The sequence below is a fragment of the Alosa alosa genome, chromosome 23 (assembly GCF_017589495.1).
Source record: "Alosa alosa isolate M-15738 ecotype Scorff River chromosome 23, AALO_Geno_1.1, whole genome shotgun sequence".
Classification (NCBI taxonomy): Eukaryota; Metazoa; Chordata; class Actinopteri; order Clupeiformes; family Clupeidae; genus Alosa; species Alosa alosa.
This window is the reverse complement of record NC_063211.1, coordinates 6,563,226-6,575,725: the sequence shown is the minus strand read 5'-3', so window position 1 is coordinate 6,575,725 and position 12,500 is coordinate 6,563,226. Positions and strand designations below refer to the sequence as shown.

The 12,500-nt window shown below is 51.7% G+C and overlaps 1 protein-coding gene across 1 annotated transcript in view; it reads right to left on the bottom strand.

Moving 5' to 3' along the window:
* bcor (BCL6 corepressor) overlaps positions 1-12,500 on the bottom strand; it is a 46,748-nt gene that overhangs the window by 4,559 nt on the left and 29,689 nt on the right. Inside the window, 4 exon segments of the mRNA XM_048234582.1 lie at positions 118-262; positions 2,146-2,223; positions 7,249-7,394; positions 8,356-8,522. Of these exon segments, the coding sequence (XP_048090539.1) occupies positions 118-262; positions 2,146-2,223; positions 7,249-7,394; positions 8,356-8,522 (536 nt within the window).

The following is a 12,500-nucleotide window of genomic DNA, read 5'->3' as shown; positions in this document are numbered from 1 at the left end:
AATGATGTGGAGACGGTGGAGGAGTGTGTGTGTGTGTGTGTGTGTGTGTGTGTGTGTGTGTGTGTGTGTGTGTGTGTGTGTGTGTGTGTGTGTGTGTGGACAGCAGGGAGGGCTTACCCCTGGGACAGGGACACCTGGATGTTGTAGCACGGCAGCAGGGGCCGGTCGGAGAACTCAAATTCAAACACTTCCTTCTGGTCATCCTCGTCGGGGCCAGGAGGGTTGGCCAGCACGTCAAAGGCCGCCGCGTCCTCTGCCGACTCTGAAGGACAAAGCAGACGAAAGGAGAGAGAGAGGGGGAGGGAGAAAGAAGAGAGAGAGAGGAAACAGAAAGAGAGAAAAACAGGGTCAAAAAGTCATTCAAGACTGGTTGCTGAAAAGATTATGTGCATGCACGAGCTCGCACGCAAACACACACACACACACACACACAAAAGAATGTGTGATTCATGTGCAGTGGGTTGGGCTGGTGCCTATCTGTGGCGACGGGGATTCAAGCCTTCCAGCACAGAGTGAACATTGTACTGGTGTCTCTCTCTCTCTCTCTCGCTCGCTCTCCTCTTCCTCCTCTCCCGCTCCCGCTCTGGCTCTTCCTCCCCCCCTCTCTCTCCTCTCTCCTCCTCTCATATCCCCTCCTCTGTTCCCCTTCTCTCTCGTGACCCTGAGCCAGGTACTTTTCTCTGGACTGAGTGGTGCGGTGTGGGGAGGCTCAGTGAGAAGACGGAACCTTCCGGACAGCTCTCCCCCGCAGTAAGGCAGCCAAAGTCAGAGACGCTACGTTTCACAACCGCTCCCCCTATTAAATCTGTCCTTCATTTACAAGCGCAGTGGAGGAAGTGTGTGTGCGTGTGCAAGCGTGCGTGTGAGAATGTGTGTGTGTGTTTTTGTGGAAAGATGGAGTGAAGTGTCCGAGGGCTGAAGTGTCCGAGGGCTGAGGAGTTTGGAGATCGAGTCTGAAGTGTTGCAAAGTAGAGAATGAGAGGGGGGGGGGCTCTTCAGTCTTTCCAGTGAGTGCTGGCATCAATGGTGAGCCCTTGAAGGGAGAGGAGAGGAGAGGAGAGGAGAGGGAGAGGAGACTGCTCTAATAGAGGCCCTCTCTCTCTCTACCTCTCTTTCTCTCCCTCTTTTTCTCTTTCGTTCGCTGCTTTTACAGCCAGAGTTTTTTCCAAGGCGGTGCTTGAACGTGCTTCCCAAAAATAGACAGGCTCCCTGGCAGCCTTGGCGTCACTCCCCCTCCCCCTCTCCCTCCCCCCCCCCCCTCTCCTCCCCTCCCTCTCTCCCTCCATCTATATCTCTCTGCTCATTCTTCCTCTGTTATCCGAGGAATCTGGGGAACAGTGCAGTAGCGTGGTGTTTGTTTTTGGACAGCTGGAAAGAGGCTCATTCCACATCACCGATATCCAACCTCTTGGAGTCTCTTCCCAGCATGGTGCCAGAGCACCAAGACACGTAAAAAACCAACCAATCAACAAACTATCACTCTGGCCAGCGCATAAGCAATTCCATAGGCAGCCAACCACAATTCACACACTACTCCATCACTATGACAACACTGTTTCCAAACCACCATTCCTAAAACTATGCACTAACCATTCCCCTGCCAACTCAGAGCTATTCTTCAACCACTCCACCAATCCGAGACTATTTCCAAACAACAGTCTCTGTGTCTCATGTATTGCTCCATCTGTGTGTGTGTGTGTGTGTGTGTGTGTGTGTGTGTGTGTATGAAAATCTGTTTTTCTTTAGAAGGAGCGAACCCATCAATTGCAGAAGCAGGCAAAGCCTTTGGTGGTGGTCTCAGTGTGTAACACTTATTGTCTCGATCAACGTGAACTGCTCTGGAAGACATGAGTCCTCTGGGTCTGTCTCTCTGTGTGTGCGTGTGAGAATGTGTGTGTGTGTGTGTGTGTGTGTGTGTGTGTGTGTGTGTGTGAGAAGACACGAGTCCTCTGGGTCTGTCACTCTCTTCCCTCTGCTCCCCACCCCTTCCCTCCCCTTCCAACCACCACCTCTTGGCTTTGTACAGCCCACCTAGTGTGTGTGTGTGTGTGTGTGTGTGTGTGTGTGTGTGTGTGTGTGTGTGTGTGTGGGAGAGTTCCAGAAAAAGAGAATAAATGAGGAAGTGGGAGTGGGGGGGGTACTCACCACACACCGCGCTGCCATAGAACTCCCAGTAGAGTCCAGGGTCATCATCCTCTCTGCCCTGTAGGTCTGCAAAGTAATCTGTGGAAAGAGAGAGAGAGAGAGAGAGAGAGAGAGAGAGAGAGAGAGAGAGAGAAGGAGAGAGAGAATCCCAGCACACAGGCAGAATAGAGCAGCAGGACTGGGGGAGACTGCTGGGAGCACTAATGAGAGAGACGAAATCACCCAGCGCTGGGGAGGCAGTCGAGCACGGAGGAGGAACACCAGACAAAAAACAAAACACGCACGAGAAACAGGACTCGTGCCACAAGACTGAGCCGAGACAGACAGAGAGAGAGGGAGACAAAAAAAGACAGAGAGAGAAGGAGAGACAGAGAGAGAGAGGGAGAGGGAGAGAGAGGGGGAGATGGGCACAGAAAGAGTGTGTCTGTCAAGAGAGACGGGACTTCAGGAGAAACTGCTTTCTAAACTGCTGTTTTTCCCCCCCTTCTCCATCCATCTCCTGTTGATAGCCGAGCGAGAGGAGGAGGAGAGAGGGAGAGAGAGAGAGAGAGAGAGAGAGAGAGAGAGAGAGAGAGAGAGAGAGAGATGAAGATAGCGCTTCGGGAGATGGAGGGAGGCACGCTCTGACGCAAGACACAGCCTGTCAGAGGACGTTATCCGCACACACACACACGCACCCCCTCCTCCTGAGACACCAGCTCAAAGCGTTTATCTCTGATTACTGTGCCTGCACATTCTCTCCCAGTCTCTTCGCTGCCACACACACACACAAGCTTTGGGACGGCTGCCGACACACGCCGCATGCAGCCGAGTCACAGCAGGCTCACACCACTCCACCAGAGGAGGGGTCACACACTCACACACACAGAATACCAATGTCCTGTCCCTGCAGTGTGTGTGTGTGTGTATGTGTGTCTCTTGCTTTTTTGTGTGGTAGTGTAGCGTATGCAAGCCAGAGCCTGTCTGTGTGTGTGTGCCTCTGTTAATGTCTGCCTCTGTCTGTGTGTGCGAGCTTGAGCCCGTCTGTGTGTGTGTGTGTGTGTGTGTGTGTGTGTGTGAGGCTGAGCCGGGGTGGCAGCAAGGGCAGCTGCCACTTGGCGCGAGCTGACGCTGCCAGAGGCAACAGCAGCAGCGGCAGCGGCGTTTGCCAGCGCAGCCGTTAACGACTCCGCCAGAGACCGCGGGCGCTCATTAAACCCCTCCGCACGCAGCGGTAACGGCACGGAGTGGAGCGAGGGAGGGAGGGAGGGAGAGGAGGAGGGAGGGAGGGAGGGAGAGAGAGAGAGAGAGAGAGAGAGAACGCAGCGCTTGATTAGAAGGCTCCCACAGCGAGAGAACAAATTGGGGGAGGGGATGTAAATCAGACGGGCAGACAGCGCATCGGGACAAGCCCGCTGATTTACCTCCCTCTCCCTCTCTCTCTCTCTCTCTCTGCTTGTCCTCTTTCTCTCCCTCTTTTTCTCGCTCGCTGGCTGAGAGACTTGCGCAATCGCTCTGCTCTCTCCTTCACTTCCTTGTGCGTCCTTCCTCGCTTGTGATCGCCTCCCCTTTTGTCATTTCCAGCGCATTTGCTTTTCATTTTACGTTTCATGCTCTGTCTTTCCTCGTCCTCTCCTCCACCCCCTTCTTTTCCTCTCCACCCTCCCTCCACCCCCTCCTCCTCTCCTCTCCCCTCCGTTCTGTCGGCACTAACCCAAGCAGAGGCTGACTCGAGTGGACAGGGAGGTCCTCTGACATGTGACTGCCTACCCCCAACCCTCAGTCTGCATTTATCACACACGAGCACACACACACACACAGTGTGAGGTCAGCAGCCTGTCTATGAGCCCGGCACCGTACCGCTATCACCCAACACACACGCACTACCTCAACCTTGATCCTACACAAACACACTCACACACACACACACACACACACACACACACACACAGGGTTAGCCCACATGGCTGGGAAGCAGTGGAGCATATCTCCACCTCCCGATGGCCAAGGAGCATCAGATTACACACGTCAGCGAGGACAAGCCTCTCCTAATCCCCCGCCCAGCAGAGCCGTCCGACACAAACACACTCAATCCCCGTCTCTCCAGGACAGGCTCGCGCCACGGGACCTTAATCTGGGCCTAATTCAGCCCGCCAAATCTCCACTACCTTAACACCAGCAGCGCTTAAACACATACACACACACACACACACAAAACATCAGCAGCGCTTTAACCCACACACTCGCACACACCAAACTCCACTACGCCCCAAACACCAAACCTGTAACGCCCACACACACCAAACTCCACTACGCCCTTAACACCAAACCTGGCAACACTAACCCCCCCCCCCACCCACCCACCCCACCCAATCCTCCTCCACCCCAGCACTGTTCCTCCCTGACGGAGTGACGTGGGTACAGCCATCGTCATCTATGACTAATGATAATTAGTTCCACGTTTGTTTCTCTGGGAAAAGCTTTGGCCTGAGTGACCCGTGTTGAGGCTTTGGTAACCCCGCCCCCATCCGCTGCTCTCCACGGCGATGCTGGCAGGCGACAGAGACACTGGATATAATCTCTCCCCCCCCCCACCATCACCACCCCCCACCCCTAGCTCAGAGCGCGGGAGAGCCAGACGGGGCACTTGACATTCCGGCTGGAATTCTCTGATCTGGATATCTCCATACCGTTAGAGAGGAGCGCCCCACAATCTGCACTTGAGAGTGGGGGGTGAAGGGGAGTGAGAGAGGGAGAGAGAGAGAGAGAGGGGGGTAGAGGAGTGGAGCAGGATGGCTGGGGCTGTCGGCAGCTCGAAAATGACAGGCAGCACTGAGGAGGGGAGGGAATGCTCTAAATGCTAAGTAGGAAATGGTGATTAGAGGAGAGAGAGAGAGAGAGAGAGAGAGAGAGAGAGAGAGAGAGAGAGAGAGAGAGAGAGAGAGAGAGAGAGAGAGAGAGAGAGAGAGAGAGAGAGAGAGAGAAAAGAGAGAGGGGGAGAGAGCATGAGAGAGAGAGAGAGAGTGCTCAGATTGCTGGCTCTGCGTTCTCTCCCCTCTCCTAGGCCTCTCAGCGTGACGCCCGGCTGGACTGTTGTTGTAGTTCACACCACGACCGGCTCCCAGAATTCTTGCAGAGAAACGCACAGGCAAGCGCACACACACACACACACAGAGAGGGGGGAGGGTGGAAATGCCACCTCAGCAGCAAGAATGTCCCTCTAGGCACTCTGGGTCCTTCCTTTCAACACACACACACACAGCCCTCATATCCAGGCCAGACACGAACAAATCTAGCCTTGACCGCAATGGGTGACAACATACAAACAATGTGTTCCAGAGAAGAGACAAAACAGCAGGGCAAAACAACGGAAAGTGTGTGTACACGCGTGCATGTGAGAGAGTGAGTGGGAGAGGGAGGAGAGAAAGAGAGAGAGAATGAGGAAGGAGAGAACAACCTTGACCTCTAGCCTTGACCTCTAGCCTTGACCTCTAGTCTGATACTTTGCAATACAAATCCAGCTTCACCTTTCCAGAGCCTTGGCTAGTTCAGCACAGTCGTTATCACAGTTTGCACAAATGCATGCAAATGATAAATGCATGGAAGTGTACCACAGACTCCTTGTGGTTTAAACGTAAGTGGCCAAGCTAACGGAAGCGCCTGGACTGGCTGGACAACCATCTCAGGACACGAGGGTGGATCTGAGCGGTCTATAGAGGAGGCACTATAGGCCGCTGCTTCGCGGGGGAACTGAAGATTTAGCAATCTGAACCTGATCCTCTTTTTACCATTCAGACCCGGCCCAGGAGTGCTATGCTCAGGGGAGGGGGAGGGCTTGATACACTGCTGATGCTACATACAGGTGGATCAGTGTCTACGTAAGGGAATACGAAATTACCCAGCGGCTGGCACAGGAGAGGTTTGAACAGAAAGACCAAAAGGACAAACTGAAAGACAGATATATAGACAGAAAGAAAGCCAGAGAGAGAGAGAGAGAGAGAGAGAGAGAGAGAGAGAGAGAGAGAGAGAGAGAGAGAGAGAGAGAGAGAGAGAGAGAGAGAGAGAGAGAGAGAGAGAGAGAGAGAGAGAGAGAGAGAGAGAGAGAGAGAGAGAGGGAGAGAAAATGGGAAAGCCCTCTGGACACACTGTTAGCACAGTTCCTCTTTGCCAAATGCTCTAGCGTGTTCCTGCTAGCGTGCAGGCAGACAGACAGACCATGAGACTCGGCCCCACACACACACACACACTCTCTCTCTCTCTTTACTCCACACACACGCGCACGCACACACACACACACTCACTCTCTCTCTCTCTACCACACACAGACATACTCTCTCTCTCTCTTTACCACACACACAAACATTCTCTCTCTTTACTCCACACGCACACACACACACACACACACACACACACACACACTCTCTCTTTACCACACACACACACACACTCTCTCTCTCTCTACCACACACAGACATACTCTCTCTCTCTCTCTTTACCACACACACACATGCACAAACATTCTCTCTCTTTACCACACACACACGCGCACACACTCTCTCTCTCTTTACCGCACATACAATCAGGTCTTTAAATCAGACCCCAGTGCCATACAATTTACACCGAGTCCCAGAGCTGGTAATTCCACACGCCAGTCAGATTAATATCAGCACGCCTGTCGCCATCACGGCCTTGCTAAGCAAATAAACCAGCCGGCCTTTCTAAATAACAACAGGGGAGGGGGTGGCACACAAACACCCGCGCATTGGAAAAAGGGGGGAAAAACTAAATCTGCTTTCAGCTTTCAAGCCGATTTGCCAGCACCAGAGGACCTTCTCAACTCCAGCTGTTGCTTAGTAACCAGATAGCCAAGCAAAGCAGGCCAGCCAGTCCACCCCCTCCCTCCGCTTCACAGCCACACAGACTGAAGGGATTCTAGGAAGAGACGTGGTCTGTTGACCGGCAGTCACACACATGCTCTCCACCAGACACACACACACAAACACAAATAAATAGATACAATACCGAACGAAACACACACACACACACACACACACAAACACACTCAGCAGAGCATTAGCGCACACAGGCTAGCTTAACTCAAGAGGAGAAAGCCGAGAGCCTCACCAGTCAGGAAGCACTCCATAAGGTCACTGTGGGTCATCTTGAGGAGGGTTCGGCCCGAGTAGGTGGCCAATGAGGGGTCAGCGCCATACGACAGCAGCAGCCGCACCACATCCAGATGGTCGTTCTCCACCGCATCGTGCAGAGGCCTGCGTGCACACACACACATACACGCAAAATGTGGTTAGCCACCACTTCAAAGCCTTCAGGAGGTTATGACTCACACAAACACACACACATACAAATACACATACGAACACACACACACAAAGCTCTTTGAACAGCTCTCTCTCTCTTTCAAAAAAAAAAAAAAAAGAATGAAATGAAAAAAACTTAAAAAATCTAACCACAGAACATCAATCACAGAAATGGAACCAACAAATACGACTCCTACTTTTCCATCCTCCCGTATTTTCAGGAAATCTAAAACAGCCATTCCCTCTCCCTCTCCATTAGCGCTGGCTCATCCTAGCATCGCGCATGGCAAAACACTATTAATGGCCATTACTGGGATTTTAATCATTCATGAGGGTGGGGAAAAAAAGAGAGCAAAGTCCTGTATATCTGAGCATCTAATGAAATCGATTGGAGGGTCTGCGCTGCGCTGCACGGCGCGTCGGACAGGAACTCTTGCTGCGCCTTTAGCTCTTTTTCCCTAATCTGCATCCTGGTCTCTAATTAGCCCAGACTCTGAAAGCCTCCTGTTGTTGTTAACCCATAATTACAAAACATGTAATCACAGGAGCCGACGCTACACAAACACTTGCGTGCGCACACACCGACACACACACACACACACATTTGTGACGTGAGGAAAGAATACTGTTCTCAAATGAGCAGTGTCATGTAGGCTCAATCTGCTCACTGCCACAAACCTTTTACTAGCCAGTTCTTCGCATAGATTGTTCTAGCTGTATGTGTGTGTGTGTGTGTGTGTGTGTGTGTGTGTGTGTTTCTGTGCAGACATGTGTGCAAGAAAAATCTTTTGAGTGTCTTCACCAGTATTTAAGCATTGTATTTAGATGTAGTGTGAGTACGTTGTCACCTTTTTTAAGTGTACATTGTGAATGAATGTGTGTGTGTGTGTGTGTGTATGTGTGTCTTACATACCTAGTTCCATCTTGTGCGCTGCAGTTAATATCTGCCCCGTGCTGGACCAGGTGCTCCACGATGGACAGCCAGCCGCGCGCGCACGCTTCGTGCAGGGCACAGTAGCCAGCGTTGTCACGGTGATTCACCTCACACACCTTGTTCTCCAGGCAGTAGAGGACAACCTCCTAAAAACACACAGAGAGAAGACACAGGGAACACCGGTTACCTCTTACACAGAGATAGCAGAGAGAGAGAGAGAGACACAGGAAACACCAGTACACACACAGAGAGAGGGAGAAGACACAGGGAACACCAGTTAGAGTGGCTGGGGAGATTGAAGAGTCAGTACACTGCTGGTCAGACTGTGAGCCATTTGAGGTGGGTCGTCACAGTGCCTGCTGGAGTGGAGAGTTCACACATCCGCTGAGCTAGCCCCCACTGGGGATGGAGCATTTGAGCACCTTAGACACTGGCCGGAAGGACTAGGTCACTCACGGTGTGGCCAAGGTGACCAAGACAGACGTGGATTAATGGAGATGAATCTGCCATTTTTTGACTGTTGGGCATTCCTTGAAGAGATGGGCATTGGCTGGGGATAGTGGTGGTGGGGGAGGAGGGGGGGGGTTCTCAACAGATTACAGATTTCCCATTTCTATGCAAATGTAGCCTCTACCACCAAAAGCATTCATAATTTCAATCATTTCCTCTTTCCTGACACCATCAAGCCTTGAAATAGCTCAATCTGTCCATAATGAACACATGGATATATATCTGGACAACTGAGTAATAAAATTCAAGCTTCCAGCAGTTCCCATCCCTACATGTCTCACATCAGTTTTTTTTTTTTGTTTGTTTAAAGGAAACGAGAAATAGGCCTTGGTTGTCTTGTCATTTAAAGAAACAGAAATAGGACGACCCAATGTTTCTCTAAGACAAGGGAAAAAAACATCTCATAAATCCAGCGTCATTGCATCACCTTAGGAATGTAATGTGCGGGGTGACAACCCCACCGGCAAACGGCATTGAGCACGGCTAAATGGGCTAAAGTCAACACAACTCCATTTTGTCATTGAGTGGGAGAATCGGCGCTTGCCAGCTCTGAACCTCCGCGGCGGCAAGCACATTCCTGTCTCAGTCACGCCGCGCTCGTCTAGCATTTCAACAACAAAACCAACAAACAAACGCAGCAGATGGAAGCGGCGCTAGAGATGGTTGAGGGCTCAGTCAACAGATGAATGTAAACATTAGTATTCAGGTGGCGTGACCGTGCCTCGGCGCTCGCTCTTTTTAACCCAGGGCCGTACTCGCTGCGCTATTCTTCTTTCAGAGCCGACTCGTGTGTTACAGGCACCCGCCGCTGCCTGCTTTCCCAAGACCCCGTATCCAGGATACGGCATACAGCAGAGGGGTGCGCATAAACGAGGAGAACCATGGGCGCAGAGCCGTTAACGAGCCCTAACAGAGAGCACCGCCGCTCGTATTAGCATGACCGCCAGCCGTGCTGTGAAGGCCAAAACGTGCTCTAAGAGTCGGCCACTCTGTCTCCCCCTCAATTACTAAAAGGCTACGCGATTGCGAACGTTCTCCGTCTCACTTGTTGCCTTTCCAAAAGTCAGATGGTTCTGCTCAAGCAGGTAATCTCCCGCTAAACGGCGAGCTCTCCAATGGCGCGTGGTAAAGGGATCAGAGTCGGCAGGTTTGCCTCGGGGACCTCTCGATCGGAATACGGGGGGCATATTCCCGGCCTCTGGAGTTAAGCGTTGCATTAAAACAGACAATAAAGCAGTGTTTAATAGCTCGAGGAGAGAAGGGCTGTTATTGCAGGCAGTAGAATACGGAGACTCGTGGATTTTTCCCCCAGTAAAGTGGCACAGCTCTCCTTCCTTCATTCACACAGCCCCCGCTTTTAATTTGCCCTACACGCCTTCCTAAACTCAACTGCGATCAATGCACCATCGCGGACATTTAACCCCTTCTCTTAGGAGTAACCCGAGAAACACTTCCTATGCTGCTGTTAACTCATAATAAATAATATTAGACCACAAATATTGCAAACAACAGTACATTATGAATCCAACACAATACATTTTGATCCATATAACAACAGTCCCTCCCTCTTCCAGGAAAACCTCGGAGCGACCACCTATCAGGATCCACGCACATGACTCCGCTGAAACTAAAGACTGCGAATAGAACTAATGTTCTTGCAAAAAGAACAGGCTACAAAACATGACGGCACAGGCTGGTATTTTGCTTTAATCCAATTCAATAATCAGAAGATTTTAAAACGGGGTTTTAAGCCAAGCGCATATTCCTTCAGGACATTATCTTTAACATCAAGAGGAAATGAGAGTGTTCTTGGGGGAAAAAAGCTCTGTAAAAGGGGAGAACTGAAAACACTTGTGTAGTCTACGAGTGGGAATTACGCTGATAGAGGAGACTTGCAGCATTTTATTGCGGTGGAGCGGGCATTTCTATGCGAGGAGCGAAGCCAACCTGTGCGCAGGAAATGGCATTTATGATTCCACAGGAAAAGCTAGGAGTAGGGAACGACTGACAAAAAGAAGCCATGCGAAAAACGCGCGCGGGTGTGTGTAGCCTGTCTTTGTAGGGCATCTGGTAAAGTGTGTTCACAAGGCTATCTGAAAAATAGGTCTCCGAGGTTTGGCGAAAGAGGACAAATATTAGCCTTCCTAATGTCCTGCAGGAGGCGGCCATGGACGTGTGTGTGCCGCCCTCATTGCAATGGAATATTCCCTCCCCGAACTTACGCGTTAATTATGACAGCCAGGTAATAGAAGGAAGAGCAGGAGAGGGAGAGAGCGCGTGAAGACTTTATCGGCGGCTCGGTCTCATTAACATTTAAAAGGCGTTTGTGGCGCGGGCCGCCCGCCTGCTTCTGAGCCATGTGTGCCCGCCCGCGCACACACAGACACACAGGAGAGGGAAGGCCCCTTTCATGTGCCGCGACAAGCACCAGAAAACTAAACGCACATGAAAAATGCAGGGGCCTAGATGCATGGGGGGAGTGAGTGAAGAAAGAAAAAAAGAAAGGAAAAAAAAGAGCTGCCGCGCGAGCGAGCGTGCGTGCGTGGTCGAGGCACGAGCTACTTATGCGACAGCAGGCTCCGGGAGAGTCGAGAGGCTGTTAGGCTGTTATTTACTCAGGCGTGGCAGCAGCTCTCGCTGGTGACAAAACAAAGTCAGGGTGTGTCGCCGCAAGTGCACACACACACACCCTCTTGCCCCGTCACTCTATGTGGTGGTAGAACTGGGCAGTACAACGTCTGCGGAGCACGGAGTGGCGTGACATGGTGGTGTCACGGCAACTACTGTGCTCTGCCGCCTCAGATACGCACGAAGGCTCACATGCCCAGAGCGATTACATTTGAGACACGCGTTCAGTAGCGGCACCACAGAATTAATATTCCTTAGGCAACCACAGTTGCGCAACCACTTAGAACTCGGCTGTTAATAACCCACAAATCACCCTGGAAAGGTGCGCTAATTAAAACGGAATAGAAAACTGCCGAGCGTCTCTGGTCAATGTCTACAGACATGCTCCATGCAGGCCATAATGCCAAAAATCATTGGTGGAAAAAAAAAAAACAATTCACAAACCTCCTCATTGTAATGACATAATATTGTAAACGTGTTCAATACGGGAGAACTTAAAAACAGACCCATACATTTGTGATCACACGCAATCGCATGGGTTTTGCGTAGAAAAGGGGGCCAAGCTATCCCACACTCGCTCCGGCCGGGACTGACGTGCCGCGGCGGGAAGGAATCCGAAATAAATCAAACAAAAGGCCCGCGCGGAGAGGCTCCGTGTGTGAAGAATGCCGGAGAAATCCCAGCGGAGGGCCCGCCTCGCTCCAACCAACCCAGTTTGTTTTGGAGGCGGTTTTTCTCCTCTGTGTGTATGTGTGTGCGCATCGGCGCGAGTGTGTGTGCGTGTGTGAGGAAGAGTGCCAGAGAGAAAGAGAGAGAGAGAGAGAGAGAGAGAGAGAGAGAGAGAGAGAGAGAGAGAGAGAGCGATCGAGAGAGAGGAGGGAGGGAGGGAGGGAGCGAGAGAGAGGAGGGAGGGAGGGAGGCAGGGCGCTGTGCTGCGCAGCGGCGTGTTGAAAGGCTCGGCCTCGCAGCCATGTCGTATTTCAGAG